Here is a 21,587-nt window from a genome sequence, read left to right on the forward strand (position 1 = left end):
GTATTGGAAAGGAGAAAGGTAACAAAATTATCAGTATTGGGAAATAATAGATGTTTTTTACCTAGCAGCCTCAAAAAACTTCCAAAAATTATTAATATTAATAACAGTATTCAGTTATTAAATATATGGATCCCAAATAGAAATACAATGAAAAATTTATGTTAGCTATTCAGAATAACTAAAATATTTAAAAATCATCCTAAGAAATGTATCTATACACCTAACATTCTGTCAGACACTAGAGAATTCCCTTGAGACATAAATGATGAAAATTTAAACAAACAGACACATATATACCTGTATGGGAAGACTGAATATTTTAAAGATGTCAACTCTTTTTTAGTAAATGTAATTTGAATCAATCTCCCTCCCAATTTTTAAAAATATAACACAATTATCTCTAAGTTTATCTTTGAAGAATAAAACCCAGAGTATAGTTATAAAACTGTGGACAAAAAAATGGCAGAAATAAGTCTATCAGATGTAAACTACGTTATAAAGTTTCAATAACTAAAAGAATGCTGCATGGCCCTACGGAGAGAGCAAGTGTTCTGGGCAATGGAGAGATCTCTTGAAGTATAAATATAAAACCCCTGGTCCAGGCAGCAGCCCAGAGATGGGAAATTCACCATCCTCTAGCACTTGCTGTTCCCTCTGCTAGGAACCCCCCCACAGACACCTTTGTGCCTGATTGAAGTTGACTCATCTATTAATTTAGGTCTTTCTCTGCACCCCACTCTCTCCCCATACACCCTGCATCATCTCCACCCCATCAGTAGCTAGAATATGGACTGGCTGCAGGAGTCAGTACAGGATTTTAATTCCATGCCCCAGTCAGGAGGTCTCTCTCCAGTGCTAGGGACTTCTCCTGCACAGTGACATGGTCAGTACCTCGGATCAAGGCCTAAAGGAGTTTTGCCCATTATAAAAGGTTTGCATCCGAGAAAATACCCTGTAGTACGACTAACAGAAATAGGATTTGAAATAGTGTGAGTATGCTGAAACACCAGACTGAATTAAATGAGATGAAGTGTATCACATTTAAGTGTAAGTGTTTTCAAGTTGGGACTCGTGAATTTCTTCATGTGTGGCATAGACTCATTCCTCATTGTGTGTTAAGCAATGGGTAAACAAGGAGAATGCAGCCCTAGCCCCCATCTTACTTCCCCTTATTGAATTAATGGCACTAAAATTGCTTGAAGAAAGCTCCCCAAGACCAGTGCAAGGTGGTGGGACTCAAGTCTTACTCAACATATTAAAAAATTAGTAAGGAAAAATGCTCATTAGATTTCTGGGTAGATTAAACTTTTTTTGTGGGGTTTTGATACCATGTTGGCAAACAGATGATACATTTAGGCAAAACAGTTTCGTCAGATCGTACCATTGGCTAAACCATTCTTTTGTTTCGCAGAAGAATAGAAAGTAGTGTTTTGCCAGAGAGCTAGAAGGTCCCCATAGCCTATCCCTGCACCCATCTCTGACCTCACCTACCATCTCATTCTCCTGGCTGTGTGCCAGCCACACAGCCTGCTTCCTGACACTATAGCTCTCCAAGCCCATTAGGCCCCAGCTCCTGCCTATCTTGAGGATTCTGCTCTTGCTGGTCCCTGGCCCTGGCCCTCTCCAACCATAAATATGACATAGCTGTGTTCAGTCCAGATGCAGCAGTAGAACCTCTCGCTGCAGCCCTCTGGGCTGGTCAGCTCTACCCTGATCTCTGTGTGCTTTTCCTCCAGCACCGAGAGCTGGTCCGTAGAAGGTGCTTAACAAGCATTTGGGAAATGAATGAGACTTTGAAAGAGCAAGAGAGATAATCGAAAGATATTTAAATCAAATTGCTTTGATTGAGAATATGGGGGAAAAAGGCATATGAGAATGAAAATTATGTCAATTTATCAGAGTAAAGTTAGTTGGATTTGCTTTCACTTTATCAAGAACAATGGAATCTGGAATATGCTTTGAAAGAATACCATCCCCATTAAAAAGTTATTATGCTTTATTTCCATTGTTTTGACTATTTATAATGGTTATTTACCATAAATGAAATCATCAGTATTATTTTTATCATTCCTAGGAGCATTTTCATTTACATGTTAGCATAATGCATTCAGTGATTTCTGAATACAGATAAGCCTGAGGTTTAATGAATCTTTGTGTTTGTTGTGTACCTCAGTCCTAGAATTTCCAAGTGGATTTTTGAAATTCAACAACTTTAGCAGAACTATATAAACTATGCAGATTCAGACAGCCAATTTATTTATTATCGTGTTTAGAAAAATTTAAGTATCACAGAAAAATCAACAATTTTAATACAATTAACTTTGCTTAATTGAAGACACTAATATGTATTCCTATGTTTCTCTCTAGAGTTAGAAAATCATTAACTAAATAATGTCCAAGTGTTAAGTGGTACTGATACTGATTGTTAGTCACAAATCTTCCTCTAATTCCACATTTTAATCAGGTTCTCAATATTTTTTCTCTTTTAAATAAATTATCTTTGAAATATAGAAATTTCTGGCATTTGAATTATAAATGATGGTCCCAAATCAAAAGGTCTTAGGCAAAGATTTCTCAAGTTCAGTACTTAAGACCTGAACTTTAGAATGGCAGTTTCAGGAGGGTATTTACCAGGAGCTTAGAGCCGCCCCTAGTAGACTTTGAAAGAATCAGTTCTCTAGGTAAAGAGTAATTGCTGCACTGTTTTAGTTTTTTTAAAAAATTTGCATATGCCTGTTTCACCACAACCTCATGAGGCTTATATTTTAATCATTTATCATTATTGTTATTATTATTGTTTTGTTGTTGTTGTTGTTTTATGCTTTGATTACTAGTTCAAACATTTTCTCATCTGGTTATTTTGATGTGTGATTTTCTCCTGTGAATTACTATGAACCTCTTTGAGAGTGTAAGCAAAGCATTCCATAATTGTTAGTAGAGACAGAAAGCTCCAAAAGGTAGACTTTCTATTCAATCTATCTTCCTATTGATTTCCCCAACTGGTACCTTTGGGTTTCTAAATGGGGGAAACTTCAGCAAATATCTACAAGTATCTTGTAGGCATCCTGATATTTACAAGGAGCCTCCATACACCATCTGCCTCCCAACTTCCATGGAACTTCCGGGGCCTATGGGGAGGGACCGGAACAAAAGGGAACTAGAGTGGAAAACTTTCTGGGGAACTTGAGTGAGGTCTTAAAGTCCAAATTAGTTGGGAATAAATTTTTAGCTTTTACTAATTATATACAAGATGGGAATTATTTAAACGTTCTTTATACACAGCTCAGCTCTTAAATATTTTAATGTATGACTTTCCTTTTCTCTTTCATGAACACATAGATAGATAACATAGAGCATGTTCCACTCATCTCACATAACAGAAAATCTTCTTGCTCTCTGGCTCTCCACACTTCCCAATGTGGGATGTTTGCCTGAAATGTGTTAGAAGAATGGAATCTCTTTCATGCTTGATCTCACTCTGAGAATATTTGAAGATACAGTCCTTTGCAAGGGAGTTCAGTGCAGATTTACATGTATCAATATTTAAATTATTCTAATTCCACAAATTACAAGTGTAAAGTATAAATTTAACATATGCATGCGAATCTAAATAGATTCAAAGTGATGTGGCTGATGAATTAGGAGATCACTGAATCTAAATATGAAATGTTCCCGGATTTGAAGTCATTTCTATTAGACTGCTCCATGAAAGTTGACTTTTAAAGAATGTGTTTTTGTGGTCTGGGTGCTTCAAAAATAACAAGATTATGTATTGAATTCAGGATTCAGTGGCTATCGATTGAGAGTTCAAAATCACAAATCCACTTTTTTAAACGTGATCAATTCTCACATTGTGTTACAGACAGGGTTTGAAAGACAGGGACAAAAATCCACCTTCGTGCTTTCAACACCTACACTGGAGCTTTAAACCTGCTCCAGGCTCAGCGAGTGTTGATAGAAGAAAACTGAGGGATGAGCAGGACAGTTTTCCTCAAGCACACAGGATTTTGCTCTGGTTCTCTGCCCCAGGCACTGCTCATTATTGACATATTACGCACTGTGTGTGTGCCTGTGAGTGTGGGGGGAGGGTCAAAGTGTGCGTGTGCCAGTGACATTTTCTACTATCTCCTTTGGTAGAGCCGAAGTTCTTGGCAAGTACATTTTATGTGGAAGGCAGAATAATGGCCCCTCAAAGAGGTTCAGGTCCCAGTTCCTAGTATCCATGGATGCTGTCTTACATGACTAAAGAGTTTTTGCACATCTGAATAAATTCAGGACTTGGAGGTGGGGATGATCCTGGAATGTTTGGGTGGATCCAATGCAATCACAAGGGTGCCAATGTGGAAGGGGGAGGCAGAAGAGGAAGAGAAAGAGGTGCCTTGCAGGCCCCACCTGTCGCCGCTGGTTTTGAAGAGGGGAAAGGGCCACAGACCAGGAACTCCTGAAGCCTCTAGATGCCAGAGACAACAAGAAAACCACTTCTCCCGGGCAGCCTGAGAGGGGAATTCAGCCCCGCTGACACCATGATATTAGCCCAGCAAGCCCTGGGTCTGATTGTTGGAACTGTAAGACAATACGTTTGGGTTGTTTTAAGCCCCTAAGATTGTGGTAATTTGTTAGAGCAGCAATAGGAACCTGATGTATTCTCTGACACCCCTTTTTATTTCCTGATGCTTCTAACACAGCGTGTTGCACAGAAAAAGACTCTGAGATCTCTGGCACTTGATCATTTTGGTACATCTCTTCACTCTCTGTTAAGAATAACACGTTTGCCACCCTATTCCATACTGGACCAGGACGGCATTAAACAGGCTTCCTCTGTTTGCAGATGACAAAGATCTGACACAAAAGAGCCTAAGGTAATAAAAAGGCTCAGAGCACCTCTCCCATCACTCTGACCTCTGAGGGTGGAGCTGGCTTCATTCCCTGCTGAGTGGAGGGCCCAAATCAGTCCACTAAGATTCCCTCTCTGCTTTCTTTCTTTCTGGATGCAGGTTTTTCTATGTCTATGATTCACAAGTTTCTCGTGGCTGCTTTCTTTCAGGGAAGGCTTCTGAGCATGCCCCAGGGTAGATGCTGAAGGCACAAATGTGGATTTTTATTCCTGCCTCCTTTCTATCTCGAGAATTAACAATCTTCATCTGTAAATAATGTGATCACTGATAAAGTTTTAAAAAATGGACTTGTGATTTTGAACTCTTTACCGGTATTTTCTGAATCCCGAATTCAATGTACAGTTTGGCAGCCGGGCAGGGCTGCCGGATCGGAGACGCTCCTCCTTCCCGCGGCCGCTCCTCCTGGCTGAGTTGGACTTCTCACCGCGTGGTGACCTTAGAGCAGCTGGGCTTTGCTGCTCTGTGCAGCTCCAAGTTGTTGTGCCACATTCCGTTGATTGAAGCAGATCACAGCACCCAGCCAGATTTAAGGAGTGCCGGCTACACACACAGGCACGGACAGCACTGTCACGGTCCATCGGGGCCACCAGAGTAGCAGCTTACCACAGTGGATAGTGGACCTTTGTGACCAGGGCCCCAAATCAGATCATGGGGAAAATGATCGGGCAGTGCGACCAAGGAAATGGGACTGGAAACAAGTTCCAATACCCACAACAGTTTCTTCCGGGAGTGTTAGCAATTGCTGGAGCAAAGCTACACTATGCTCTAAGTATATTTACTAAACAATTCGTATATTTTCTGGAGTCGGGGAGGAATTACAAATTTAGGTTTAAAATGAAAGAAACTAAAGCTTGCTTTCCTTTCAATTTGTCTTATACTATGAATAGAAATGATGATACTATATAGAAACCCTGCTATAAAGGAATTAAACTCTGGAGGATTCTTGATGAATAAACTACAATGTCACTAGCCAGGTTGTTTGCCATGCCCTTTTTAATGTGACAAGTCCTTGGATGTTGGACTGAAATATTTTCACCCTTCAACCCACATTTTTTATGATTTGTATTTATTCTTAACAGTACAGATCTCGAATTGTCAAATTACTTGAACTGATTTACGGTAATTCGCTTTAAGTTAGAATATTTAATAATTAATAATGATAATAATGATAATTAATAATTAATTAATTTTGTCTGGATTTTACTGAAGAACAATAAGGTTTTAAGATGACAGAGTTTCATTTACAATATTAGCTATGCACATGTTGAAGTGTATGGTGGACTTAGATTACTCTCATTTGAATTTTATTTTCAGAAAATGAACAGGCAGTATTGGGGATTAAAAAGTACTTGGGAAATGTACATATAAGGATTATTTGGGATGGAATCGCCCAAGATCCTGGAATACTGAGCACACACTTGTTGATTGATTTTACCTGAGGCAAATATGAAGCAATAACAACCATATAAATTATTCAGAGACTCACCATCTATATTGGGACTCTTAAAGATCACTTCAGAAAACATTTTGGCAGGATATTCTCTTTATACTTATTTTTTTTTCCAATTCCCTGTACAAAAGAGCTATAGATCCATATGGAATGAATTAACACTGATTCTTTCAAAATAAAATTAAATATTTTAAAACATTAGGTGGCAACTGGGTGATCTTTCCTAGCTAAAGCTCTCCTTGGTAGTTTATCTTAAACATTATTTTTTTTTGTCTTTTCGGGATATTATATAGTGAATATAAGAGATTTATTAAAAACCTTGGGTTGCTTGAGAGTACTTTCAGGACTTTGCCTTGAAATCTGCACACAAGCAAAATTTCTGATATTCTGAGTTGGGATTTCCAGTGTAAGAGGATTTCAGATGGCTGCCCGGCCTGGCTCCCTAAGTACTGTCTATCAGAAGGGCCCAGCTCCTACACAACCGCTCAGACTAAAATAGGGCAGCGACAAACACACGGAATGAAAGAGACCAATTTAGACCAAGTCGAAGGTAACAAGTTCTTTTAAAATGGGCTCCTTAGTCTATAGAGAGATTTTATCCAGCTCAAAAGTAGATCGAAAACTCAGCAATTGCCTATTTCTGCATTTCTGAGTAGGAGACCCGGACTGGATTTCTGTTCTTTAAAGTGGTTTGAGACAGAGTGTTGGAAAGAGCAGATGCTTTGGTATTTGCAGATATGGGGTTAGAGACCCCAAATATCTGTTTACAAGTCCTGTGACTAAGAAGTATTCAGACACTTTTTTTTTCCAAAGTAAGATGTTTGGGGTCTCGACCCTGAGACTGAGAAGCATTCAGAAGCATTTTGTTTTTCATGATAAGATCTTTTTGGGGTTGTTCTGAAGATTCAATGAGAAAATGTCAAGGTACTTCCCAAACTTCAAAGCCTCATGGCATTCAACTTTACATTATTATTACTAGTAATGCATAAAATATACATGGGTAATTTGGTCTATAAATGATATATTGAAAAACACAAGTAGACTGGATCAATCTTATTTGTTGAAAATGGGTTTACTTAAAAAATATAATGTTTATAGCAGCTCAACTCACAATAGTAAGCTATAGAACCAACCTAGGTGCCCTACAACAGATGAATAGATAAAGAAAATGTTGTACGTATACACAATGGAATATTACTCAGCCATAAAAAGGCAGACACACGGAGTGTGTATGACTTTTGTATGTATGACTTTTGCTGGTAAATGGATGGATCTGTAGACTATCATGCTAAGTGAAAAACACCAATCCCAAAAACCGAAGTTCAGATTTTCTCTCTGACATGTGAAAGCTAACCCACAATAAGGAGGAGGAGGTGAGGGGAAGAATAGAAGTTCATTGGATTAGACAAAGAGGAATGAAGCGGGTGCAGTTAGGAATAGGAAAAACAATAAAATGAATCAGACATTATTTTCTTATGTTCCCATATGAATACATCACAGTGAATCTTCACATCATGTCTGCATTTCCTTCTCTGAGTGAATGAAAGGGTACTATTGACCACAAGAAATGGGATCCTAATTAGAATAAGGTATAATATGTCAAAATACACTCTACTTTCATTTATATCTAAAAAGAACAAAGATTTTTTTTTAAAGTGCATGCAAGGTTCAAAGTAGTAAATGTAGCCCTCTCGTTATTTTAAAACTATTAAATCTTATTTTACTGGGCATAAAAACGTGGAGGAGAGGAGAGAGTCCACATTTTTGTTGAATAGTTGGAGATTGTGTTTTATGAGCCACAACCCAGAAGGGTTGTTTACCAAGGCTGTTTACCAAGAAAAATCGCCTCCTGGTGTGGTTTCTGGAGATGACTCGCATCCAGCCACAGGGTTGGCGGTGGGGTGGGGCATGTGGGACTAGCGGGATGTTTCTGTTAACGGCTTGTTTCTCTGTATTTCTCTTCCAGCCATTGGCAGGACCCTCATCCCCCGTTACTTTAGCACTGTGTTTGAAGGAGGGGTGACCGACCTGTATTACATTCTCAAACACTCGAAAGAATCCTACCACAACTCCTCCATCACGGTGGACTGCGACCAGTGCGCCATGGTCACCCAGCATGGGAAGCCCATGTTCACCAAGGTAGGCCGGGCCCAGAGCCCTCTGCCATTTCCTTCTCTGAATGAATGAAGGTTTCTAATAATCACTTTCTTTGGGAACATTGAGCTGACCTCTCATCTCTCAGATACCTTCGGCTCCCAGAGAGAGGCCTGACTCTCGTGTGCGACTTCCTCTGGCCTTAGTAGCTAAGTCTGGGTTTGCATGTGGTGCACAAAGAATCTTCCACAGCTGAAAGAGCATGTTCCTAAGGTGCAGTTTTCACACTGTATTATTTAAAAACAAATAAACAAATAAAGCCAGATTCAAATGTTAACAAACAGGGAGAAAAATTCTAGCAATCACAACCAAACTGTGATGAACAAGGAATATAAAAACCATAATATGTAGTGAATGGAAGTAGGGAATTCAGGCTTTAAAGGGTTTCTCCCATATTTTTTTAAGAGTTCTGTGGTTGGTAAGTAAGCTGCCCAGCAAGTGAGTACAGTGGAGACAGAGAGAGTGAGAAAGACAGGAGGGGAGGTCCAGAGAATGCCCTGCCCAGGCAGCTCGGAGAAGGACTTGAGGTACAGATAGAAGAGACAGAGCCCGGGGGCATCTCACTGTGTGATCCCAGCAGCCCCCCAGGCTGAGGCAGGAGGATCCCAAGCTGACAGCCAGCCTCAGCAACTTAGTGAGACACTGTCTCAAAATAAGAAATAAAAAGGGCTGGGGATGTGCCTTAGTAGTAAGATGTCCCTGGGTTCAATCCCTGGTACAAAGAAAAAGAAAAAGAAAAAAAAAAAGAAGGAGAAGAAGAGATGAAGATTCAGCCTCATCTTCTGTACATCTTACCCCTGCCATCCAGGCCCTCTACAGAAAATTGGTATGGACCCTCTTTTTTACCAAAGACCTTTCTAGAACACTGCAGATTACCCCTTAATGTCCTCTCTCTAGTAGAAAAATGAGTAAGGACAGATATTTACTTAAAGAATCTGGCAGGTTATTTAATTTATTTATTCATTTATTTTGGGGGTACTGGGGGTTTGATCCAGGGTCTCACGCCTGTGAGCACACACTGGACCACAGATTCACACCCCAGCCCCCAGAAATTCATTTTAATGCACGCTGGTTCCCTGCATTTGGGCTAAGACTCCATGTAAAACTAATTTATGATACTAATGACAGCAGCAATCTCTTAGTACAAAACACATATGACAACCCTTTCTTTATAGTTAAAAGACATTGAATCATCAGGGTTAATTACCAAACCATAAAACCGAAGATGTATTTGTTACTTAGGCAGCTTTACAGCAAGAATAAAAATACAATGTTTCTTATTTATTCACTGATATCAGTGGCTCAGTTTAATCTTTCTGGTGCCCAGGCTGGTGCCCACAGCAAAGGAAATGTTTATAAAATGCACAGATAAGCAGTAAAATGCCACTGATTCTATGGTGTCCTGATTTTGACACTAGACGTTTTAAATGTGCGACACGGTTGGGTTCTCTCTTTCTTCCTGTTTTAAGAACTGGGCAGAGAGGAAAGTTGTGGTTTGGAGACAAAGAAGCCCCACATGACGTGCAGAAGACCCTGAGGGAGGAGCTTCCTATATGGAAAGGAATGGCACCTGGATGGTGGTTTCTTTCTTCCCATGGATTCCACGGTTCATCTCCAGTGTTACGGAGTCTGAGCACTGCAGAGAAAATCTGCTTCTGCTACTTCACTATCAGCTCGTTCTCTCTCTCGCTCTCTCTCTCTCTCTCTCTCCCCTCTCTCTCTCCTTAATGTTACTTTTAGGTAATTCAAGGAAAACATGCCACCTCCTTATGCTTTGAGGGACCAAAAAAAAACCCATGGTAATTAAATAAGGCTTTGCCTTAATGAAGGAGCAACTTGTAATATCTGCAGACATCGAAAATAAAAGTGCATTTCATAGCAGCCCTTTTATATATTTTCTCAGTTTCTTTCTTTCTCAGGCCAAAACTTTCTCATTAATGAACACAGTTAGTTGCTCTGAAGGCAAAGTGCTCAACATTCCAGATTTATTTTAGATCAAAAAGATTTGCATTCTTCCAATGAACTGATAAAGTGTTAGTTTCATTCCCATCAAGAAACCAAGGTTTTCCTGGGTCCCATTCTTTCTTTTCCTGGAATCCTCCCCTCCCAGATGGTTGAGGGGTTTGTTCGGGCACCCAAGCCACCAGAGAGACCCAAGTACTCCCCTGAACGTGGCTCCCTTGGCCCCAAGCACCAGTTGTTTGGACCACCCATCTCACTCCACTCCACAGCAGCTTGTCTATCCACTCATGTAATGACTATTTCCCTACCATGACTGTGATGAACAATATCACAGGGAAATTAGTTTATAGGCACCTAGTCCGAGTGCTAATTTTATGTACACTTATTTTTAGGAAATTTGTTAAAATTCATTTGTTGTATTCTTCTGTCCTTCCTTTCTTCTCTTGTTGACTTAGGGATTATTGCACTAACCAAAGAATCTTTCCAATTTTTCTTTTGCTCTTATATTCATTAAAAATAACTCATCCTCATATAATAAAATACCATGGCGATTCAGAATGAAACAGTGGGCTAATGACCTTTCAGTATCACAAAGAAAAACTTGGGAAGCCAGTGTTTATTTATTTATTTATTTTTGCTATTAGTACCTGGCACATTATATATCTGTGAGCAGCATCATGTTGGTCTAATTTAGACTATCAATAAACTCTCGTTCCCCAAATAGCATTTGACCCAGTGGTTCTCGGTTGCTTTTATGAAAATTTGGTCAACTAGTGAATCAAAAATCAGCCGCAGTCTTAATCAACAGTAATATTAAATATTCCTCAGGGGTATAGTGAGCATTTTGCAATTTCCTGATATCAGGAACATTATAGATTATGGATAAATATGCAATTAGAATTTTAAAACACACATTTTAGGGCCTTTCTTTTATGCTTTCAATTTTGAATCAAATAGAAAACAAAGCTTAATAATCAGAACAGGCATCAAGCTTTGCAGAAGCAAAGACCCCTGAGTTACACTTAAATTTGAGGCTTCGAACAGTGGCAGACGCAGAGAGGAACACTGTCAGTGACATTCTTGGGTAGTTTTAGGTTTTTCAACCTGAGACAAGAGTCACAGCCATCCTGGACACCTTTACCACCTCTGTGAATATAGGGTGGTGTTTTCTCTGTTCTTAATTATTTATTGTGAAATTACTAACTGCTGTAAAAAACATACTCTGAAAGTGGCCAGCCAGTTTTTCTGGATGAACACTCCCTTGTGTCTTTGACAGCCCGTCTTACCTTAGCCAGCATAACATGTAACTCTCCAGAATTTCTGTTCTTCCTCTGACTTTTGCCAAACTATTGGCAATGATCATGTTGCTTTAATGTGCATTTACACACACAGGGATCTCTAAGTAAGATCCAGAGAGCTTTATGCAACTATTAATCTGAAAGCACTATGCCATGCAGGCTGTTCAAGCATAAAGACTAAGGAAATTAAATAAGCACTCCCACCTAAAAAGGCACACTTTATTTCATAACAGCAGTATGAGAAGCATTGTATTATACAACTACGTGGTCAGGTCCATGTTGCTTTACAATTAGTCAAAGAAAGAAAAGGGTTAAAAAGCTACCCGTTAGTTTGAGAAATGTTCTTTTTTAGTTCTCTTGTTCCTGGCCTAGTCTCAAGGTAGCACGTGATCTGCTGAATGCCTGCCAGCCTCTTTCTTGTTGATCCTCCGGAGACCATCTGTGCTGGGGGCATTGATTAGAGTGTGTCTGCTGGGATTACATCTTTTCTGTTGCCATGCCAACTAATCAGCTGATTTTGGTTACCACAGAAACAAAATGTCAGAGCTCACAGTACGGTAACATGAATTCAGCACAACAGAAAATGTTTTCTTAATTGGGGACCCTTTTGATTTTGGATTCCAAGGGAAAGGCAGCTTTAAAAAAAAAGGCCAACTTTAGATAAAAGCTACATTAATTGTATTGATTAAGAGTAATGCACAGAATATTTTTTGAAGGGAAAAGATATTAATTTCCTTTCGAAGGCTATGCCTATCTTTTTTTTTTTCTTTTTTTTTTTTTTCCGAGCAAGGAATACATATATTTTTTCATATGTGCCTCTATTCCGTTTCCTGAATGTTGCATATAAAACAAATCACAAAGCCTCTGGTTTCATTTAACTTCCATTATGAGAGCAGAGAGCTGCCTAGTGACCAAAATTCTCCTTCGTTCTTTCATTCAAGGAAGTCATTTAATTTTTCTTAAACACACACACACCCAACACAGCCATCTCAGATTGCACTTGAAGGATGTCCATCTTGCACATGGTATGTCCTGATAAAAGTTGTCTCCTTGGTTTGGACTTAGAGAAGGAGCCCAAGGCTTGTAACAATTTTCCATTTGGTAGGCCCGTGACTGTTTGACTGCAAGAGAGGTCCCCAACTGGCTTGCTATGTCACAGTGCAAAGAACACAATTTAGCTTGACCTTACAGACGCTCCAATTGAGTAATCCATCAGCAGGACTGCATACATGCCTTCCCATTATGAAATTCTGTTCAGTAGAAGGAAACCAAAACCTCTACCTGCCCTGAGTTTGTGGTTCATAAACACAAAACAAATAGATTAGATAATAAAAAAGCCTGACATTTAACTGGGGTAATATTTGTTTAAATATCCAATAATCCCCTCTCTTTAAGAAGAGGATTATAGCTCCAAATATCCCTGTCCCATATTGTCAGGACATTCTGCTGTTGATGGCTGGCTGGATCTACCTCCCTTTTGTTAAAGTTGTCTCCGTGGGTGGCTTCTGTCACACTAACACCCCTGGGAGAATTGTGCCGCTTGATCTCCACACAACTCTTTGGAAAACCGTGGTAAATAAATTCCAATGCTGAGACTGCTCTCAGGGAAGTATTTTGGGACCCTGGAGTCTTCCACATTCTTGTGTCCTCAGCTCTCATGGCTAAAAAAAATCCAGAAATGAGGCTCTGAAGGTGATCTGACCCAGGGTTTTGGGGGCAGGGTGCCCAAATGCCTAAAATCACCCACAGATCTTGCTAATTGGATCTGAGGTAGAGGTCTTCACTCAGCTTATCAATAATTATCTTACAGTGTTTCTAAGATCTTTGATTAAAAAGATGGCAGAAGTTCACAGCGTCTTTCTTGAACAGTGCTCTATTAGCACTTGATAGTAATTCTGTACTATTTTTGGCTTGTTAAAGGAAATATTACCTTCAATCAGAGTGTGTGGAAGGCACCTAGCCTAGTTCTGAGGACATAGCTATAACTCAATAAATGGTGACATTTTGTATTAAATTTCTAACAAGGAAATTGGTCAGTAATATTTCATAAAAGGTTGATATAAATTGTTAACCATCTTCATGGACTGTAGTTTTAGTCATACTCATTGCCTCTATTTGGTTACTATTTATTTACTTATAAATGTGTACTTAAAAGTTTCCAGAGTTTTGTGGGTTTCATTTAATCTAGGAAATCTCTCTCCAAATAAATCTTGATAAGAAGTCCAATATGGGCTGGGGATATGGCTCAAGCAGTAACACGCTCGCCTGGCATGGCCGGGGCGCTGGGTTCGATCACCACATAAAATAAAATAAAGATGTTGTGTCCACCCAAAACTGAAAAATAAATATTATAAAGAAATTCTCTCTCTCTCTCTCTAAAAAAAAAGAAGAAGAAGAAGTCCAATATGTTAAAACAGATATAATCAAAGGAACTCTGGTGGAATCCAGTAAGTGGGTGGAGGTTAGAATTCAGGGTAGAGGGTAGACGCATAGTTACTCCCAATAGAGCGCCAGGATGCCTCCTAGGAACTCCCACGGCTCAGCAAGCACCTTGGGACAACCAGGTCTAGGCTTCAGCACTATCTTTGGCTGATTCTTGTCCATCAGGTGTAAATCACTGCCATTCTACTTAGCAATCCACATACTTAATTTCCTTCCATTTATTTTTCTCACTCTCCTACCTATGAATATTGTTATCCCTTTTTATATGTAAGGAATGTGGAATTTAGGGGATTTATTTGCTTTTCCCAAAGTTCAAGAATGAGTAAAAATTTAAGTCCTTTAACCACTTTTTCGTACTGCTTCCCGAAGGCTGATTAATGAGTTGTAACTATTTAAACTGGACCAATAGGGGCTACCACCACTCCCATCTCAGGTGAGAAAAGCTCACACCACGGAAGAACAAGGAATGTGAGGAAAGGTGGGAAGTGGGAGAGAACCCTTGTGAGGGTGTATGCCATGTGCTGGGCGTTTTTGACCCAACATCCCTATGAGATGCGTTCTGTCTCCATATATACAGAAGGAGAAATGGAAGTTCCTAGCATCAGCAGCAGTTAACAGAGACACTAGCACCTTGTGGCTGGAAAGCCATTGTGCTGTCTTTGCAACCCGTAGATCTGGAGCTGACAACCTGTCCCCGTTGTTATGAGTGAACCACTTGTGTCAAGTCTCTTGCCAAGAACCAGCACCACTCAAAGACAGTAAGGGGTTAAGCACCATGTTAAGAACTCAGTGAGTTTTAAAATGTGGCTCCTGCAAAATGCATAGCAAATGAGTGTTTTTGTTTCTTTTAGGTGTGTACAGAAGGCAGGCTGATCTTGGAGTTCACCTTTGATGATCTCATGAGAATAAAAACATGGCACTTTACCATTAGACAATACCGAGAGTTAGTCCCGAGAAGCATTCTAGCCATGCATGTAAGTAATTTAATTCCTATTTTACTTTCTTTGCTTTTTTTTTTCTCACTTCATTTTTCTCCAGTGGAAGAACCTAGTTCTCTCCCTCCCTCTGTGTGTGTGTGTGTGTGTGTGTGTGTGTGTGTGAAAACTCCAGTCGTCACGCTTTAGGTAATAAACTCTAAATATTGAGTTTTGCCCTCAACAATTTTAAACCACAGGCCTATGTTTTGATGCCTTTGTTTCAAACTTTTGGGCATTGTGAGACTATTTTCAGTACTTTGTTATTTTTGAGACTATTTTAAATTCTTTATTATTTTAACTCCAAATTGAAGTTACCTCAATAAATGGTTTGTTTTTTTCTTAAATTCCATTCAGTCATTATCAAGTAGGACTCGGCCTGGGCTAATAAACCTGTTACATATAAACTGGGGTGTAAATTAAACAGGAGCCGTTTCCAACTTTGATTGAAACCTTCTGATGACATGCGGGACACCCGCACCTTCAGGTCTGTGTCTACAGGAGTCGGTCCTTCCTAACGGTGGTGCTGGATTTGAGGTGGAATGTTTGGGGTTCTCTTGGTTTCATTTGGCCATCAATCATATCAACTTTATTGAGCCCCAACTAGGTCAAGTGTGGATTGGATACCACTCTGGAGCTCTGTTCACAAGGACAGGAGGAAGTAGTCAGTGTGATCCCTGAGGAAGGAGTCAGCATTGGCTGAAGAGAGTTCCTTCTCTGCTCTGCACAAAGCAGCAGAAAAAAAAAAAAAAAACAACCTTTTAGAACAAAATCAGAGTTACTGAACCTGATTTTTAAACCTGGAGTAATCGAAAGAGAATAAAATCGCAGTGGGTAGCATTTATGAGTGTTTGCTATGCCAGGCCTTGCACTAAACATTTTGCATACATCACGATTTTTATTCTCACTGTGGCTTATCGAGGCAAGTTCTTATTATTCCTACTTGAGAAATGAGAAAACTGAGGCTCAGAGAAGTTTGATAAATTTTCCAATGTTTTTCAGCCCCAGAGTGGTAAAACCAATGTTTTGGCTCAGTTGGTTCCTGACTATATAGCTCATGGTGACCAGCCTGTGTCTCCCAGCTGTCTGGCTCCAGGATTTTGCCCCCCACCTTCTTGTCCTGTTAGGTTAGCCAATCTCTATCTTCTCCGCTGCCCTTGGGTTCTCTGCTTTTCGGGCGTTTCTGACCCAACATCCCTATGAGACAGGTTCTGCACCTCCTTTCTGACTATCCATGTCCTTCATGGTTTTTAGAGCCCAGTTCTCATCCCTCACTGTCCTGGAAGAAGTCTGGATTAGCCACTCTGATTATTCTCAAAATAGACTGAGATGCAGCCGAGGGAGTGGGTAGATGGAGATTGCATAGGGTCTTATTCCCGTTCATGTGTGGCCTTGGGAGAATGACACGATCTCTGTGCTTCCTGTCCCTCATCTGCAAAGGGTACAGTAATAAAGTGTGTCTCAGATCAATCAAGTCGAGATTTACCAGTTAATAACTGTGAAGCACTTAGAATGACACAGTAGGTCCTCGGCAAGAATTGGTGGTCAGTTTTCATTGTCAGCAGCAGACGCATTCTTCTATTCCTCTATTAGCGTCCTGTCTTCTGACTGCAATGTAAGCTCTTGCCATTGGCCATGACTGCTTGATGCATCTGTGTAGATGCCTCTGTGTAACCAGCTCTTCCTAGAGAGGTTCGGTAAACATAGTCTCAATGTCCATAAAGACTGCCTTTCAAGAAATTGACATGAAACTTGTATCCTCTATTTCCTCCAGTGCTTTGTAATCTATTTATATACACAGATCCAATCACTTCTCCGCCTTTTGGCTAAGATCAAGTGTGTATATACACAGATCCAATTGATAGTATCACTGTAAGAATAAATAGAGAAAAGAATAAGTTAAAGTCAATTTACTATAACCTAGGTAGTATCATGAATGCAGATGTGGAGGCAAAGGGTCATATACTTAGTCCTCCCTCTGCATAAGGGCAGTTTGTTTATACTAAGTAAGAAAGAATCAAGACGAGCAGAAAGAAAGCACACCAACCAAGAAACTGATTTTAAAATGGAATGCAGAAAGAATTTTCATTTTTTGTTGGGCCAAACATAACATTTTGGGGTGGCCATAGTATTTTACATCCATATTAAAATGTGGCTCAAATTTTTGGAAAATGTGATCCTTACCCTTGAAGTCCTGCAGGATGAAAATTGTCAAGGATAGTTATTTCTAGCCTCATCTTAACAGGAAGGTGTTTCTTTCTCTCTCTCACTTTCGCTCTCCCTCTCTCTCCATATTATACATATATATTTTTCCATAGTGGTTGCAAAGTTTTCAAATACAGTTCTCAACCCTGAGCTGTAAAAACGGCACCACTATCTCAGTGGGAAACAAAGGCACAGCTCTGCCAAGTTCAGAGGCGCCTGAATTCAGGGCTCTGGCCTGGAATTCTCCTGGCAGGGCTCAGTGGCTCTCAGCCTGAAGACACAGCGCCAGGGCCTCTTTCAGAGAAAGTAACGTCATTTCTCCCTAGGACTGAATGCACATCTGAGGCAGTTTGATTTTCCCTAGTCTTGCACAATTGATCCAAAAATGTCCTTGAGTGCTACATGCAAGTGTCTTCAAAATGTAAATTAAATTGTCTCCAGCAATCTGTCCCTCCAAGAAAAATCGACAGTGTCAAGATTGCATTTCTTAACAGCAGCAGCACAGTCTAAGATTTTTGTGGGACCCCCTCACAGGAATAAAATATGTGATTTTTGTTTGTTTGTTTGTTTAGGCACAAGATCCTCAGGTCCTGGATCAGCTGTCCAAAAACATCACCAGGATGGGTCTAACGAACTTCACCCTCAACTACCTCAGGGTAAGACCATTTGAATGTTTGGATTTCCCGGTCAAGTTTGCAAGGTGCTTCAGAGATTTCTGTGCTTCTGGAACTAAGAGATGCATGTTCTGTCCCACAGTGTGTGTGTGTGTGTGTGTGTGTGTGTGTGTATTCAACAGAGGATATGGCTTAAGTAATAAAGCATCAAACCTAGAATTTTTCAGAGTTGAGCTTCCTCTGTACATTTGTGTGACCCTTGGATTTAATCATTCAAAGTTAGCAGTGTTCTCCAATTCAAAAAATATGTTGATGTTACCACCCTTCTGGTCATCTTGGGTTTTTAACATGCTACAGTTGAGTTCACTGCCTCTGTGCATCCACTCCGGGATGTGTCCCCACTGTGGGAGAATCAGCGTGCTGTCCCGAGAGAGTCGTGGTGGTGGTACGGTCTCCTTAAGAAATTCCACACAGTACTGTGACACACATTTCTAAGCCTTCTCTGTGTTTCTCGGAATAACATGTAACAGATTTTTCTGGTTTGGATTAAAATGTGGTTTTTATTTGAAAAATTAAGTGTTTTAAGCAAATTTCCTGCCCAGACGGTACTCGCAGCCTATTTGGCCTAGAAGGGTGGCACTGTCACACCAGTTGTTCAGATGGAGTCACAGGGTGGTTGCAGGTGGAGTAGACGCTTCATTTACAAAGTGAGCATTGCCCTCCAGGATCCACGGGGTGGCAGGGCTGCGTCCCACGTGCCTTTGCCTCCGAGATGTTGAGCTCCTGGGCCAGAATCTCCCACCCTGTATCTCCCACCCTGTCACTGAGTTTATGCTGTTCCCTCTTTGTCCTCAGAGCGACGGATTTGTGAAGTTCCTTTTGTATTCACTGTTGTCTATGTGCAATCATTTTGCATCTGGTGAGATGCTGAAATGCTTGAGTGCCACGCTTATTCTTGAGTTATGAATGGTTTGCGTAGATTCTTCCAAGTCACTCACATATTTCTAAACACTGAAGATGCAAAGACAGAAGTCATGCTAGTGCATAGAAACACACTGCAATGAGAGCAGACCATAGAGAGGAGAAAACACAGAGAGCGGTGGATACTCTGATGGAAGTCTCCAGAAGGAAGTATGAGAGCACAGAAAACAGACACCCGAGAGGAATCAGCCAGTGGAGGCTTCATGGGCAAGATGATGTGAGAGTTGGGTGTGAAAGAATGAATCAGGTAAAACAGATGAAGGGGACAGGAGGATATTTCCAGCAGACAGGAAAAAGGACTGTGCATTAGGGATGGAATTGCAAATGGTTCATGATGTCAGGACTTGGAATGAGAAGCTGGGGGCGGGGAAGGGGTGAAAGGGAAAGTCTCGGAGCAGCTGGCTGGCTGGGCTGCTGGTCAGGGGAGTCCTTAGGGGATGAAAAACCTCTGAGAGCGTTAAACAGCAAGAAGAAAGAGTCCTTGTCCTGTGTAGAAGGGGAAAGATTCTTTCCATGTGTAGACTAGATGCCCTGGAGCCAAAACCAGACCTGGCAGGAGCTAGGATCTGCCATACTCCCTCCCAGCTCATCCCAGCACCTCTGCCATTTTGACAGTGCTGAACCAATGAGTAGGCCCATGGTCTGTGTTCAGAAAGAGGCCATAGACTGCCCAGGGCTATGGGTGGACAGGCAGGTGCTCCTGCCAGAGAATTGGAGCCATGACCTCCCAAACCTCCAGGCTCTGCATTCAGAGCTGGCCCTGTGGCGGGGTGGCAGGCACAGTGGGGGTGGGCAGCCAGGCCTGGAGAGTGAGGGTCTGCAGGGTTATTCTCTGCATAAGAATCCAGAGGGCTACTCCATACCACTACATTTCATCTTTCTAGAGACCTGGAGAGGTTTAGGTAAAAATTTAAGATACACCTTCCCAGGGAAGGAAGAAGTTCCATATTGCATCCTGAGCTGACCCTTCTTAGGGGAGTCTGTCCCAGACTTTGTGTCTAACCCCCACTCTGCCAGATCTTAGATTCTTAGTTATATCATTGAATGGTCTTAAAAATTGATACATGCTAAATTTCCTTCCACCTCCCCTCCCCTGCCTCTCATAGTCATCTGTAAAAGATTGATTTCCATCCTGTGGTCAAGGCCCTCCCAGTCCCCACATCCTGCAGACCTTGTATTTCAGCCCACAAGGAGTGAGAAGAGGGAAGAAGGGCATCCCCCCTCACCAACCGTGAACCAGGGAGCCATTTCTGCACCTGGGTGTTCTAGAGCATCATCTGGAGGCTGCCACTTCTGTGTTTTGCTTACTACCTGCCAGGTCCTGGACCACACGGTCACCATCCCCACAAGAAAGCCAGGGGCAGAGAGAGGTTGAGTAAATGAAGAAGTCACTCAGCTTTACACAGCAAGTGGCCGAATTGGGAGTAGAACCCAGGCAGTTTGCTTCACACACTGTGGCACTGCTGCCTTATTAATAAGAAATTAAGGACGAAGGTGCTGCTAGCAGCCAGGTCTTGTCTTTCCTGCCCTCACTGGGGAGTCAGCCTCTGTCCCTCACACAGGTTCATAGTCACCAAGAATGGCAGGTTTATTTCCCCACTTAAGAACTTAGATTTAAGATTCTAGGTCTTATCATCTAGACAACTGAGCAGTCACCAAATGCATACCCTGATAAAATTGTCCTAACCTCTGATCCTCCCCTGTGTATCTGGAGAACCTGGCCTTCACCACCAGCCTCAGAAGGTCACCTGAAGTATCATTCAGAGTTAAGGAGGAGCCTCCATATCCACTCCCATGATCAGAACAGAAGGTTCAACCAGGATGTTGCAAACCTAAGGCCTTCTGTATCAGTGGAAGAATCCTGAAAATTGACTTGTTCTACTTTGAAAAGAAAAAAAAAAGAGGGATAGAGATTTTTAATGCTACAGACATCTAAAATTCCAATATGCAGTCTCTTACATGTAACAAAATTAAGCAGTGCAGAAAGTAAGCAATTACAGTCATCTAGCCTCCTCAAAATGAGTTCATTTATTCCCATGAAATTCCCAATCATTCTCACCCAACCTGCAGTCAGAACTATGCAGAGCAGGCCCACATGGTTCTTGTCACTAGAGGAAGGAGCAGGTTAAAGACGAAGGCCAGGCTTGGGGTTGTGAATGCCGATGACAGAGCTGAGCTCAGATGCTTGCCAGCAGCACTTTGGGGGGCGTGGGGGGGACTCTGTTGAAGCAGGAACAGAACAGCTGCTGCCATTCGACTTGGGTTGGCAACTCTCCTGTTGTCCCCTCCCATCACTTCCAGCGCAGGAATGTTGGATTGGGCTATGCTAAGGAATGATGATGGCTTCCTCGAAGGTCCCATGGCCCTGTGGCTGGAGGTCACACCAGGCCAGGTGGGATGGCGCTGTCCAAGTGCAGTTGTTCTTCCGCTAGAGGCTGCCTTGGTGGCCTCTGAGAAGCTGGGCTTGTTTCACGATGGGGTGATGGTGCTGTTCAATAATCTACGTATTCAGGTGGTGGAACTAGATACCTAGAATGGGGAAAGTGATCCATGAATGCAGGATGGTGTTCTTTGTATAGTTATAGGAAGGGAGCGTGTCCTGCCATCCCTGG

The 21,587-nt window shown here is 41.3% G+C and overlaps 1 protein-coding gene across 16 annotated transcripts in view; it reads left to right on the plus strand.

The window, feature by feature from the left end:
- Ldb2 (LIM domain binding 2) overlaps positions 1 to 21,587 on the plus strand; it is a 343,007-nt gene that overhangs the window by 261,614 nt on the left and 59,806 nt on the right. For all 16 annotated transcript variants that reach the window (XM_046423692.2, XM_046423689.2, XM_046423690.2 and 13 more), the window contains 3 exons: positions 8,312 to 8,484; positions 15,053 to 15,175; positions 17,953 to 18,036. In XM_046423692.2, coding sequence (XP_046279648.1) covers positions 8,312 to 8,484; positions 15,053 to 15,175; positions 17,953 to 18,036 — 380 coding nt within the window. The remainder of the gene's footprint in view (positions 1 to 8,311; positions 8,485 to 15,052; positions 15,176 to 17,952; positions 18,037 to 21,587) is intronic.

Source organism: Marmota monax, unplaced genomic scaffold, assembly GCF_021218885.2.
Source record: "Marmota monax isolate L192 unplaced genomic scaffold, Marmota_monax_Labrador192_F-V1.1 WCK01_AAM20220418_F8-fsc00009, whole genome shotgun sequence".
In the NCBI taxonomy this organism is placed as follows: Eukaryota; Metazoa; Chordata; class Mammalia; order Rodentia; family Sciuridae; genus Marmota; species Marmota monax.